The 15,040-nt window shown below is 43.5% G+C and overlaps 1 protein-coding gene across 1 annotated transcript in view; it reads left to right on the top strand.

The window, feature by feature from the left end:
* Positions 1-15,040, top strand: part of LRRC58 (leucine rich repeat containing 58) — a 176,710-nt gene that overhangs the window by 70,943 nt on the left and 90,727 nt on the right. Inside the window, exon 3 of the mRNA XM_044071506.1 lies at positions 11,896-12,173. Coding sequence (XP_043927441.1) covers positions 11,896-12,173 — 278 coding nt within the window. The remainder of the gene's footprint in view (positions 1-11,895; positions 12,174-15,040) is intronic.

The raw sequence follows: 15,040 nt of genomic DNA, 5'->3' as shown, positions 1-15,040 counted from the left end.
AAAAAAACAGGACGTTATAATTGTGTGAGTGACTAAGAGACTAGTGCTCTCTGTCTCTCTGAACAGTTCTGAAATGTTAAATGAGTAAAGAAGTCAGTTGAATGATGAGAGGCTTTGTATTCGTAATGCATATATGTTTGTATGTTTGGGTGAGAGGAAAATTCTCATGGCAGGATCAAAGAAATATAGGCTTTGTATTAGAACATTACCCCACCGCGATTTCTGCACAGGAATGGGCGTAGCCTGCATTATTGACAGGGCAATCCTGTGTGATGTTGCATAGTAATCATGGGTGAGTGACAAGCCATGCAGATTATCAAGTGACCTGGTGAATATTCATCATATGATCATCTGGACAAAGCCACCAATAATGGGGGGACAAAGCCCCCAACATATGGACACTTTTTAAATATTGCTCTTACCAACTTAGAAAATTGATAGAATAACAGGTTTTGCATCAGCATGAATTTTCTGAAGGGTATGAAGTCTGAAACTTAAATGTCTGTCATTATTTTCTGACACTAACCCTGAATAATTTGCTAATGTTTTGCCAGAAAACCACAACTGTATGACAGAACAAAAGTTTGAGGCAAAAATCTGGATATTCTGCGAAAGTCTGTACACTTGAGAGGTATGCTTTGGCATTCTTGAAATAGGCCCATTGCAAGGGAGTTTTTCAGTATGGAGTTACTCAGTATGTACTATATGTTTGTACAGCAATTGCTTTAGCAGAGGGGCGAGCCCCTCTGCACCCCCATGTTTCTTTACTACATTTATTTTATAGGAATTGGTTTTGCCGGGGGGGGGCAGTCCCCCCTGCACTCTCCATGTTTCTTTAATAATACTGTTCAGCAGTAATTGCTTTATGCATGGGGGGGGGGGGGGGGGGGGGATGTGCCTGCCATGTTACAGAAGCAACATGAAAGTGCAATTTCCTATCAGATGTCACAGCTGCTTAGGTTCGTGCCTTGTGTGAGTTGCATTCAGGTTGTAGTCAGAAGTGTGAGGCAGTTAGTGTTTGCAATGTACAGTATTGCATAATATCAGTGCACAGTGAATGGTGCTAAAATAGCAGCTGAATCATTGTTAAAGTGTACTTTTTATAATATATTGCATTCCATTTCTGTTTTTGTTATGTAGGTAACAGCTAATATGCATACATTTCAACAGTCTATACTTTGGATTTATGTACCGCGCACTTACAGCAGCGGCCAGATTCAACTATTTAGAAAGTCTTGCTTATTCATTTTAATGGTGAAGGTCTTCACCTGTTTGTTCAGAGTAATACTAGCAAAAACAGTCATATGAAGGGTAGTGGGCAGAGTTTGGGCGGTCCTTGCTACTGCGCATCTGGTGGGGTAGTGTTCTAATACAAAACCGAAATATATAGTAAAGGTCAGAGTCCTATTAAATTAGCGGGGATAACCGGGTGAAGATGTCTAAATTACTTTTGGTATATAAGGTTTAAGAATTCTGAAAAATGCCCCTTTTAATTGATTTTTGTTATTGAATGAAGACCCAGAGTTCAAAGTGGAATTTAACAATAGGCCGTAGAAAGCAATCTATTACTAACTAATAAAAAAAAAGTAGCATTTCAAAAAATTGGCTGACTAGTGACCTAGCTTTTACATTTTCTTCTGTGATGTTGATCTCAGGCTTACTGAATAGCTAGGCTGAGTTGCAGAGTGTGATGAGTTGTGCTTACCATGTGATGGTTTTTATAGAGGCCCTTATCCTAACCAGTAAAACATTTCACTTCTCCACTGTTGTCAATATCACATCTCTGATTTTGGCTTCAATTTTTGTTCTGCTCTCTGCTGAAATAATTTTCTCCCCTAGAAAATATTGCCATTATTTCTTGACTATAACAATCATTACAGTTGCAGACTGAATGTCATTTTTGTGCCAGCAGATTCAATATTTAAAAAGTATCAATGATTTGGGACCTTTGTCCCTGAATTGTTATGGACATTAGTTGAGAACAGTGGTCACTGTGTGTCATTGAAGAGAGAAGGTGCAATAACCAAGGTAAACATCAAGTGTATTTATAATCTTTGAGATTCTTGTCTCATGACTCAAATGCTCCCATTAGTCTCTACAGGATAGCCGGCCTTAGGCATAGGCTAACTAGGTAGACGCTTAGGGTGCCGCTGTAGCAGGGGCGCTTTTCCAGTATTTGTTTGGTGTAGGTAGACCAGGATAGGGACACCGTGGAGCCCTTTTGCCTAGGGCACCAGGTGACCTAAGGCCACTCCTGCTCTACAGTGAAAGTATTGTCGTAGTTTTGGAATATTCATTGGACATAAAGAAGAGTATAAGAAAAACATGCAGGATTATCTGAAGGTCTGAGATAATGGGACAATGTTTGGAACAGGCACAACTGTAGATTAATGGGTGGGGAATGTGGTGAGGGAGATGCCCCTGACAAATCAAACTGTACTCATTCACTCATTGATTTGTAACGGGCATAGAAGTTTGACTAGTGTTGCATACTTATTTTTGGTGATTAGCTGTTTGACATGGCATTTAGCTTTTATGCCTTCACTTGTGAGTTTAGGGTGATGAAGTGTAGTGAACTAGTTTCTCCCTGCTCAGAGCTGTGAGGGATCTTGTCCTGAATAGTTACACCCATTCCTAGATATGCCATGTTCCATGAATGTCCTCTGCGCTTCCATGTTATTGTGAAGCCTACAGCCATTCTCCTGAGTCTCAGTATGTGGTTTTGCTACAGCAGCCCATCCCAAGGAAAATGAACCATTGATTTTTTTTTTTTCCTGTTCTTTCATCTTCGCATGACTAGGGCTTCTGATACATGAGTTACTGCTTTAACCTAGGTCACTCTGTGCAGGTGAAGCATTTATATATTTATTCATTTGTTCAGCAGGGTAGAGCATTGGTCTCTGGGGGACCATTTGTGCTCTCAGCCTAGGGTATACAATCAGAAAAAGCAATACAATGATTAAGCTCTATATAATTCCAGCAAGTATTTGCATTATGGAAAATGTGTACAAACACTCAAGTGTGGGCATGTAAGCATGTTGTAAATGAGACATAACATCAGTGAACATCTACTTGCATTGCCAGTCGGAATGATTTTAAAACCTTAATACTGGACAAGGCACCTCATTGTAGTTATGGAAGAAACAGACTGCCAAAGTGTACTATAGGTTTATTGGTTACTAAACAAAACCATGTCGGGAAATGTCATCGAGATGAAGAGTAGTGACAGTCCCTCTCTACATAAGCATTGGTCTTTTATGAACCTTGATTCTTCCCCAGAATGCACTCAATGAAATTTATGTGGATGGGGAGAGTAAATAATCTCCAAAAATACATACCTATGGTAAAAGAAGATGTTAGTGGGATAGAAATTATTTTCTTCTTGTATTATTGCAAAAAAATGGGAAAAAAATTTATTTACAAGCAAACATTTGACTGTAACATGTAAAAATACAGCTAGAAATGCTTTCATTCAGAAAAGTTCAGTGGTGTCTAATTTCAGATTTTTTTAATGGGCTTGGCAGTATGCTGTTCTAGCTGAAGTTGTGAAATGCAAATGAGGTAAATCATAAGACCTGTGGTTGTATTCCACAGTGTCTAGTTGCTTGCTCAGTTTTGGATAGGTAATTAATGTTTCTGATTTACCTCTAGAAACAGGCAATCATGCCTTATACAGCTTATGTTATCAGTAAAGGCCAATTAAATGTTATCTTTTTATGGAAGTAAATTAGAATCCAAGAGTAAGGCTTTTCTGGAAAGGATGACAGTTGTTTACTATGTAGAGAAATCTAATTAATAGGGGACATTATTAGTCTCCCACTATTATTAGGTGATGTAGCTGAACTTTTTGATGGTCTATTTCTCTGTAAGCTTAATAAGAACTTATGAACACGAGTAGTCTCGGGGGGGAAGGGGTTAAAATGAACAAGTAATAGAAGTAATAGCACATTGGATGATGTCCAGAATGTTCGCCTTTGTGCAAATTATTCTGTAGAACTGTTGTCTAGTTGTAGCCTTATCAGTAATTCATTGTGTAAGGTTCAAACCTGCTCACAGTTCTACACCCGCAACACATACTAATCATTCCCCTCACAGTGCAACTGTGTATGTGTCTGTATATACATATTTGCTTACAGCATACTTTCTGAAATGCTGATACGACCAACAAAGTATATTGTGTACAGTTTAAGTTGATGTTTTACATTGTCGTAGTCAGGAGACTTCTAATGTTGGATTGTCAAGTTTTGCAGTTCTTGTAGGCATGTGTGCGCCTGCAAGGTTCATGAGGTAAAGAACACAAGTATGATGGACACAGAAGACACTAGAAGAATTGGCCCTTATCAACACTTTGTATATCTTTAGTCAGGGTCCACAGCGCAGTCCTGGTGTCGCTGCTTAGCCAAACTCCATGTAGGAAATTGGGGATGTCCTTCATGGATGCATCTGCAGTCATAACAAGTGGGTTGTCCTGTCGTCAGGCAGCCCTGCAGTCGGCCGGATTCCAAAGTCCGGGTCCGGCTTCGGCTGATGTCGCACTCCACCCGACGTCATCTCTGTTCGTCTTCGGGTATAAAAGCATCAGCCGACGCCATTTTCCTCAGTCTTTCTTGCCGCGTGGCGCCCGAAGCAGAAGCTGTTCGCAAGTGCTGGTCGGTCGGATCCAGAGATTACTTCTACCGAATACTACTTCGAAGACTTCTAAAGCTAAGTACCCCGTTGGGGACTCTTTCTTGCCTCAGCCGATGTCAGAAAAAGTTAACAATTGTTTAACCTGTGGGAAACAAATACCTCATAAAGATTTCCACTCTTACTGTCTGCCTTGTTTAGGCCCAGCCCACGACGTAGCAGCCTGTTCGGCCTGTGCCTCTTTCAACCGACGAACGCTTAGGCGTCGGTCGGAGTTTGCAGAACAGTTTTTCGGTTCTGATTTTGCGTATATTATGCCGTCGGATCCTCCGACTACCCAATCTACCAAAAAACGCAAAGATAAAGACCGACACTCGCGGTCCGCGGTTTCGGCGAAACCACGGTAAAGCAAACGCGAGTGTCTCGGTTTCGGCCGAAACCGAGAAAACTGATCAAAGTACAGCTGAACCTATTCTTACAACTGAGGCCCCTGCTACAACTCTTGAATCGACCTCAGAAACTTTACCCACTACGGTGGTTGACTTATCAGACACCATCCCTAGGATGTCTCTACCCCAGCACGTGGTGCTGCTAGGCCTCCAGCAGCCATGTCCATTAAGGCCTACGCCAGGGCTAAAGCAGCCAAGACTACTAAAACAGTGCCTGTTAAACCCCCCACATCCAGGCCCTCTTCTAGTTCTCAAATGCTTACTTTGGCAGAAGATTTAATTTCTTTAATTAGAGGATCTCAATCTCACCCAGACAGGGCCTCTCAGCCCCAGAGAAGAGACCTAGGGCAGAGCCCCTGAGCCAGTGTCTTCTGATGATTCTGCTGATGAATCAGACATAACTGACCAGCCAGAGGCTCCCTTCTCCAATTTTGAAGATTCTGATGCTGAAGAATCCATTCCAGCTGCTTCCCCACCAGAAGAATTCTCCTTTGGGGAAACCTTGCATGCCATGCGAGAACAGTTCCAGTGGCAGCAACAGGATTTTTCAGACTCCAGAAAAAGGCTTAGGACCTTTCTGCACCTCCCACAGCACAGGCCCTTAGCTATACCTCCTGTTCTCTCTGTGGTGGATGATGCTTTCAATGATGTTTGCTCCGCTCCAGATTCTTTACCCCCAGCCCCTGCCAAACCAGACAGATTTTACAGGGTGCCAGATACTCATCACCACCTTTACAAGGCCCCACTTGCAGACCCAGAAACTATATCCCAGGGTCCCAAGGCAGTAGCCGGGACCACAGCTAAAAACCCTATTCCTTCTGAAAGGGAAGCAAGGTCATTAGACAGATGGGGTAAAAAGGTCTACACTTCAGCTACTCTCTCAGCTAGAGCTTTAAACTGTCAGTTTCACATGATACAATACCAAGAGTTTATGCTTGATCAGTTAACTAAAAAACTAACCACTGATGAATCTCTTGATAAGAAATATGTATTAGAGATGGTAAATAACATACAACAGGTTAGCAACCATTCCTTAAAATGTGGCTATGATGCACTGGAGGCTTCATTTAGATCAGCCATGACAGGCACAGTGATAAGAAGGCATGCATGGCTAAAGGAACAAGCTTTACCGGATCATGTTAAAGCTAAGTTGCTGGATGCTCCTATGGACAAGACAAGTTTGTTTGGTACACCTGCCCAGCAGGTTATGAAGAAAATGGAAGAAAATGCAAAATCTGTACAAACTGTTAAAGATTTCTTGCAGGTTCAACCCCCAAGGTTTAGCAGGAACTGGCCTGCCAAAAATTGGTCCTTTCCTGACTCCACAAAATTTCAAAGGGGCAGGAATAGACGTTCCAGAGGCAGAAACCAATCCAGAGGAGGTGCCTACAGAGGACGACAGTGGCAAGGTAACAACAGAGGCACAGACACAGCCACTGCCACTACATCAGCACAGCCACAGTGACTTAATCCTAAATCCGCCTACCAGGGAACAAATAGCAGCTCCTCTAGGCGGAAAGTTAACCTTATTTTCAAAGAACTGGCACTACATAACAAAGACAAGTGGATTTTACAAACCATAGATCAAGGTTACGGTTTCACTTCCACACTTTACCAGTAAAAGGGAATGCCAAATCTACCTCCAAATCAAAAACAGAGGCTCTCGCCAGATAATGGAGTTAGCAAACATGAGAGCTGTGGAAAGAGTGCCAACAGCAGAACAAGGAAAGGGGTTCTATTCCAGACTATTCCTAGTTCCAAGAAAGGAAAAAGTTGGAGACCAATTCTCGACCTGTCCACCTTAAATACATACATCATTGTCCCAAAATTCAAAATGCTGACCCTACAGCAACTTCTTCCCATGCTGGGCAAGGAGTCTTGGCTGGTAACTCTAGATCTCAAGGAGGCATACCTGCACGTCCCCATTCGACCAATCTGCAGAAGATACCTCAGATTTCTTGCAGGATCAGAGCACTATCAATTCTCAGCATTGCCCTTTGGCTTATCTACTGCCCAGAGTATTCACAAAATGCCTGGCATCAGTAATCGCCCATTGCAGACTACAGGGAATTCAAATTTACCCATACCTGGACGACTGCCTGCTACAAGGGGACAACAAAAGCAAGCTGACAACAGATTTACAAAGGGTCATTTACTTGCTACAAGGACTGGGATACACAGTCAATTTACAAAAGTCAAGGCTGATACCATCCCAAACAAGGACATTCTTGAAGCGGAATTGGACACAGTACAACAAATGGCATTCCTGACTACAGAAAAACAAAGGAACTTCCTCTTTACTTCTTGGCACTAACAAAACTGAACAAGTTAACAGCAAGAAAAGTTCTGCAGGCTTTGGGCTTCATGGCATCATGCATAATCTTGGTCCCATTTGCCAGACTACATATGAGGAAACTACAGTGGTACCTAAAGAATTTATGGTCCCAACACAGACACAGCCTAGAAACAGAAATCCCACTAATTCCATGCTTAAAACAGGAGTTCCTATGGTGGGCTCAGGCATGCCAGTCAAACCCAGGCCTACCCTTTCGCAGATGTCAACCAAGCCAGACCATCACAACAGGCGCTTCAGACCTAGGATGGGGGCCCACATGCTGGACAAATGCGTGCAAGGATTGTGGACACAGGATCAACTTCACCTGCACATCAATCTAAAAGAAATGCTGGCAGTAAAACTGGCAATCCAAAAGTTCAAACCATTTCTCAAAGAGGGCCAGTTGATGATAAGGACAGACAACACCACAGTCATGTGGTACATCAACAAACAGGGAGGCACTCATTCATACCCCTATGCAGAATGACCTTGGAGCTGTGGACCCTGGCACTCAGCTACAACATTCAGTTACAGGCAATATTTGTACCGGGAAAGACAATACTCTAGCAGACATATTAAGCAGAACCACTTGGATGCCCACGAATGGAAGCTGCACCCGGACATCTTCAAGACCATCTCAAAGAAATGGGGAATGCCACAGATAGACCTATTCGCATCACCTCTCAATCACCAGCTCAAAAATTCTGCACAAGGACATTCCACCCACTAGCATGGAAAGTGGACTCACTCTCCTTCAACTGGAAAGGCCTAACAGCATATGCATTCCCACCTCTTCCCTTGATACACAAGGTACTACTAAAAATCAAGGAAGAACGTCCAAGGATAATCCTGATAGCTCCAAACTGGCCAAGACAACACTGGTACCCACTACTGAAGAGCATGTCTCGAACAATATGTGGCCAATACCCTGATGCCTTTGATGTTAACTCAGAACAACTACAGCATCATACATCCAAACCTAAAACTCTGCAACTGACTGCATGGAACATCACATAGCAGCAGCTAATCCAGAACTTTCCCAAAGAGTTAAAGACATTATTCTTGAAGCACGCAGACCTTCAACAAGAAGGAACTATGCTGGAAAATGGAAAAGGTTTGTCATTTGGAGTACGGAAAGAGGAAAAGATGTGTCAAACATAGATATGCCTAACATTCTGGAGTATCTGGCGAACTTCTTCATTCAGGCCTGTCCTACTCCTCCATCAAGATACATGCATCAGCTATTTCAGCAGAATACAGCTTTGATCCACCTGTTTTTTCGCACCCTTTGCTCAGGCAGTTCCTCAGAGGAATCAAGAATGTAAAACCTCCAAGGAAACCACCATTACCAGCTTGGGATTTAAACTTTGTGCTAGAAAAATTGACACTATCACCCTTTGAACCAGCAGCAACTGCAGACCTACAACACCTGTCATGGAAAACTGCTTTCCTACTGGCAATTACTTCAGCAAGGAGGGTTTCAGAACTACAGGCCTTAATGGCAGTGCAACCCTTCCTAATCTTCCACCAAGATAGAGTGTCCATGAGGACTAATCCTACATTTATGCCCAAGGTGGTATCCAGAGTGTCTTTAAACCAGGCAATCCACCTACCTACCTTCTTTCCCAACCCACAAAACAGAGGGAAAGAATACTGCATACCTTGGATGTACATAGACAGCTACGCTACTACTTGGACAGAACAAAAATAGCAGAAAGACTGACCAACTTTTGTAGCCTATGCAACAGGAAGGAAGGAAAAGCTATTTCCAAACAGACAATCTCCAAATGGATAGGAAATTGCATACGATACTGTTACTCCTTCCATGGAAAACCAATTCCACAGAACATAAGACCTCATTCTACAAGGGCAACAGCCACTACCACAGCCTTCTTACGAGGAGTGGCAACCAAAGACATTATTGAGGCGGCTACTTGGACCTCCGTGCATACATTTGCCAAGCATTATAATTTGCCTCTATATTCCAGATCCCGAGCAGGGTTTGCCACTGCTGTACTGCAAGGGATCCTAAACACACCATAATCTACTTTTATCCTCCTCCCTAGTTGGCTATGGTATTCTACCCACTTGTTATGACTGCAGATGCATCCATGAAGGACATAGTACAGTTTTGTACCTACCATAAATGTAGATGTCCGAACTGGATAGCATCTGCAGTCAGGATTACCCTCCCTCCTTCCCTCTGTGGTACTCCTAGGGTGTTTACCCTCCTAATAGCTAGCTGTTGGGGGGGAGTCTTTCATGGTGTATTTGTTTGTATATATGTACATACATGCTTATTGTTGTGTTTACCTCTATCTATTTGGAAACATTGGCATCTATCCAAATTTTAGCCTGCAAGAGGGCTACTGGCATCTGGGGCAAGAAACACTGAGGAAAATGGCGTCGGCTGATGCTTTTATACCCGAAGACGAACAGAGATGACGTCGGGTGGAGTGCGACATCAGCCGAAGCCGGACCCGGACTTTGGAATCCGGCTGACTGCAGGGCTGCCTGACGACAGGACAACCCACTTGTTATGACTGCAGATGCTATCCAGTTCGGACATCTACATTTATGGTAGGTACAAAACTGTACTTTTTCTGGATTAGGGTAGGGTTAATTTTGTGTGTGTGTGTGTGTGTGTGTGTGTGTGTGTGTGTGTGTGTGTGTGTGTGTGTGTGTGTGTGTGTGTGTGTGTGTGTGTGTGTGTGTGTGTGTGTGTGTGTGTGTCGTGCATTTAGTGATACTAGTAGGGAAAGGGTTTTTGCAAAATGAATATATTTGCTCTGTTTATGTTGACATACTTGAGTAAGGTGAGGCAGAGCACTGTCCTCTTGGGAACTGAGGTTAATGACTGGTTTATCAATGCTACCAGGAGACCATTTGCAGGAGTGAAGCTTTGGTAATGCAATTAATGCATCAGATGAAGAACAAAAAGGACAAAAGCACACATGCAGTGATATCCTCTGCACAGATTACCTCTTTTTATTATTGGTTTGGAGAGCAGGTATGTTGTGGAATGTACTTGTCTGTTACGACCGTGAGTGCAGACAGCCATGTTTGTAAAGAAAAGAATAAAGTGCATACATGTATATGTAATACATTTGCTGCTTCACAGTTTCAGAGTCTGTGCACTGTTATTCTTTATGTACTCAGTAAAGCACCAGATGAACTCTGTCTGATTTGCACAGTTTAGAGGATACACAAGTAGTGACTGTAATATGGTGACCAGTTTTGTCTCTCATAGTTTATTATCATTACCTGTGCTTGAAGCTTAGCCATAACAGAACCCACATGGTTAGAATTGCTGGAGCCATGTCAGACTCCAAACCAGTTACAAGTGGCGTCCCACAAGGCTCAGTCTTGGGACCTCTCTTGTTCGGTATATATTTCACGGAGGTACAGGCCAACACTGAAAGACTGTGGCTGACCAAGTTCGCAGATGACTGCAAACTGGGCGCCATAATCAACTCTCCAGCTGACACAAGCATCCTCCAAAAGGGCCTCATAGAAACAGACAACTGGTACCAGAGCCATAGCCTCAAGCTAAATGCCAAAAAGTGTATAGTCATCCCCTTTGGCAAAAACAAAGTGCCCACAAATTACCACATAGGTGGTAATCCATTAAGTACAAAAGAAGTAAATTAAGGACCTGGGGACCCAAGTTGATAGCAGTCTCTCATTTGACAACCACATGGCCAAAGTGGTTAGAAAAACATTTTATATAGCCCACCTAATCATGAAGGGATTCACATCTAGATCAGGGGAGGTCATCGTGCCTCTTTACTCATCCCTCATCAGGCCCATAATTGAGTACAATGCCCCTTTTGGGATGTACCTTATCAGACACCTGCAGCAACTGGAAAGACCCCAAAAGTACCTCACCAAGAGGATCAAAGGGCTCAAACAGATGCCATATGCTGCCCAGTTAAAGAAACTCCAGCTCTACTCAGTGGCATACCGCCTGCTGAGAGGTGATCTGTGCCTGACGTATAAAGCCATGCCCAGCCCGGAATTAATGGACATGCTGCACCTCAGAAAATCCAAATCCCATCGAGCTACGCTGAGGACTTGAACCTCAGCACTGAAATAAATAGGACATGCTGGAGGGACAGATTCATAACCCAGAGGCTCCCTTCACTCTGGAATAAAATCCCAGTCCATGTTAGGCAGAGTCCCTCATTGACTCTCTTCAAGAGGAATCTTGATGAGTGGATGGGAGATCGTAGGTTTACCCCGGGTATCACTTCTGTGTCACTGTTAGACAGAGGCACAGTATACTAACCTCGAAAAAGGGCATAGCAAAATTAATTTAAAATGGGTGGTGAAAGCCAAACACACTCTGGCTAGGCTTATAAATGCCCTAGGGCAGATAGCCTAGTATGAACCTATGAGCCTATAATTGTTTAAATGTCTTTTTGTGATAGTTTCTGAAAATGTCACAGCAATTTGCTAACTGAATATTCTTTGTATTGATCCTAGGTTACACTCACTGCGATCCCTCAGTCTGCATAACAACGTACTAACGTTTCTTCCACGGGAGATACTTAACCTTGTGCATTTAGAGGAACTGAGTCTTCGTGGGAATCCACTGGTTGTACGTTTTGTTAGGGACCTGACCTATAATCCTCCCTCACTTCTAGAACTGGCAGGACGTACAATAAAATCTCGTAATATTTTGTACAATGCACAGGATATGCCTGAAAATCTTGTTCGGTACCTTGATCTGGCCAGCAAATGCCCCAACCCCAAATGTTCAGGTATGTTTTATTCTTTATTTAATGTAACGTGGAATATTAGAACATAGCTCGGCAGACATAAGTGCATATAAAGGCTCAAAATCATAAGACTAGAATTGTTTTCATAAATACTTTGAAGGTGTGGAGAATCAACAGTCTTTTATACCAGGTACATGTTCTGGTCTTAAGAACATCTGTCACTGTTGTAGAAGTTGTAATTTATCTTAAGATAAAGTGCTTGTTGTTATTGCAGTTTTTTTACTGGAATATTCTGTTTTTAACTGCAAAGGAGCTTATTAATTGAATGGATGATCTGTGCTGATCCTAACCCAAGATTTGAACTGCAGAGTTTGGAGCTTACATGCATTTATAGGTTTCCCTGTAAAGTAAAGCTGGTGTGACTTTAACCCCAGGATTCAGTAAGCTAAAATCCTGTGTCTCAATAGTGGCATGGCCCGAACACTGAGTTCGGAGCCTGTGAGATTCAATAAGCCAGGCTGGGGGCGTGCACGAGCCTGGCTGCACTATTCTGGCATGGACACCACTGAATAATGCTAATTACCTCATTTGCTGGTGAAAACCATGCAAATGAGGTAAATTAGCAATGCAGTAAGCAGGCAGGCATCCCTGCCAGAATAGTGTCTGCTGCAGAAATGTGTTCGGCTACTAACCAAATACATTTCTGCAAAAATCAAAATGGGGGCATGACAGATCAAAGTAAGGCATGTTTTATAATCATTAGGCATGTCAGTGGCTAAAAATATGGCCATTGGCATGGAAAAGAGTTGCAAAATTATAAAAATCAAAGGGTTTTTTTTGGCAGATTTCGGCTGTTTAAGCATAGGGCAGTGGCGCACAAACCGGATTGTGCCGAAAATAGAAAAAAATGTGAAAAGACAATTTTAAATATGCATTTTGCCATTATAGTCTATGGCATGCAGAATCAAAACAATAACAGGTAACACTGGTTGCTAAGGAGGAAGGCTGTGGTGCAGGGGTGTAACCAGGGACTAAGGCAGTGGGGTATGCAAATGGGCAAATTTTACTGAATCACTAAATGGGAGACTATTCTTTGGCTGCACCTAACCGTGTAGCAGCTATAATTCTGCAGTGTAAGCAGGAGAAGCAGCTGACATGAAAAGGGGGTATGTCATGCTTGATGTAAGCACATTGGAGCTCTGAGGCTCCCATTTGAGCTTAGCTAAACACAGCTAAGCAAGGGGGGTGTCTGAGGCTGTATTGACTTATTTCATGAAATGAAGAGCATGTTAGCTACCATGAGAGTGCCATTTCTACTGCAAAGTGTTTACTTTAGGTAAACAGATTTGCGCGGCATGCACCGGGTCTTAAACAAAACAAAAAAATGGAAGTAGCAAGATTGTTTACATTTGGGCACCAGGTTTGAGTGTCACGCCTCAGGGCTTAAAATGGCAGAAATGGGAAGGGAAAAAAAGGGAAATAGCAGAATAAAAGCAATCAAGTACAAGTAAAATAGCAAGCAGGTGGAATGAATCATAGCCAGCCAGTCATATAGGCAGCATCTGCAGCACAACAGTATAAACTATGCAAAAACCCTTCAGTCTGGTTTTTGCCACAAACTCTGCACCATTGGTGTACACACTGGGGGGACTTTTAACAGACAAAATGTTAGCGGCTGCTGTTTCTTTGATACATCAGTATGTGCTAGAGGCTGAGGGAGGTGAGGAGGATAATGCTGGCAACCGCCCTAGACTGAGGAGGAGAAGAAGAGTGTTCAGACCCAGGGAAACTTACCAGGGGCTACATAATCTGGAGCTAGAGCGCTACAAGGTGGACAGGGACATACTTCAGCAACTCATTGAGCTGTGCTGGCCTCCCCTCAGACCCAGAGCCAATAGAGGGGAACCCATCCCAGTGGATACCAACATATGTGTAGCCTTAACAATATTAGCTACAGGTACTTTCTAAAGACCTTCTGGGAACATCATGGGGGTCTCACAGGCATCTGCATCCAGGGTACTTCACCAGTTTCTGGATGCCATGCATTCCCCAGCACCCATCAGCAGTGGACCAGCAATATGTGCCTCTTCCACCATGTAGCAAACTACCCAGAGGTACTGGGTGCCATAGACTGCATGCACATCCACATTAAAGCACCACCCGGTGAGCAGGGTAGGGTCTGCATAAACCACAAGGGCTTCCACTCCAACTGCCAGGTCATGTGCAATGGCCAGGGCATTGTCTTGAATGTGTGCTGGCAGCCCTGGAAGCTATCGCAACTCCCACATCTGGCATTCCTCACAGCTGTATCAGGAATTTGCCAGGGGAGACATCCTGTATGGCCATCTGATGGGGGATGCTGGCTATGCACTGGAGCCATGCATGATGACACCCATCAGAAATGCACACACACCCACTCAAGAAAGCCATAATGATGCACATGCACAAACCAGGATCATTGTAGAGCGCATGTTTGTGATGTTCAAGTCACGGTTCTGCTGCCTTGACATATCTGGTGGAGCCTTGCAGTACTCTCCAACCACATGTGCACACATGTTCATAGTATGTGCCATGCTACACAATATGATCCTGCAGGAACAGCTACAGCAGGAACAGCACGGGGAAGGGCCACACAGCCCCCCACCATTGCCAAGTTCCCCACAGGCACAGAGGATCTCAGAGGAGGAACTCCCTGAGCCAGATCATGTAGGCATTTGGAGGTGTGCTCAGTGTGGCCTGGCCTTGGCAAAGAGGCAATGCATAGCGTGCACACACTGACACTGTAGGCAACCAGGGACTGACACCTCGCACACACAGTGAAATGGATGAGACGCGCATCACACTACCTGTAACTTACCACGTATAGGCAGTGTACTGCGTGCATCTGACATAGGCATTCCTCAAACACT

The sequence above is a fragment of the Protopterus annectens genome, chromosome 5.part0 (assembly GCF_019279795.1).
Source record: "Protopterus annectens isolate FY-2018-M chromosome 5.part0, PAN1.0, whole genome shotgun sequence".
NCBI classification, from domain to species: Eukaryota; Metazoa; Chordata; order Ceratodontiformes; family Protopteridae; genus Protopterus; species Protopterus annectens.
The sequence above is the reverse complement of the archived record's forward strand: the minus strand, read 5'-3'. Positions and strand labels throughout refer to the sequence as shown.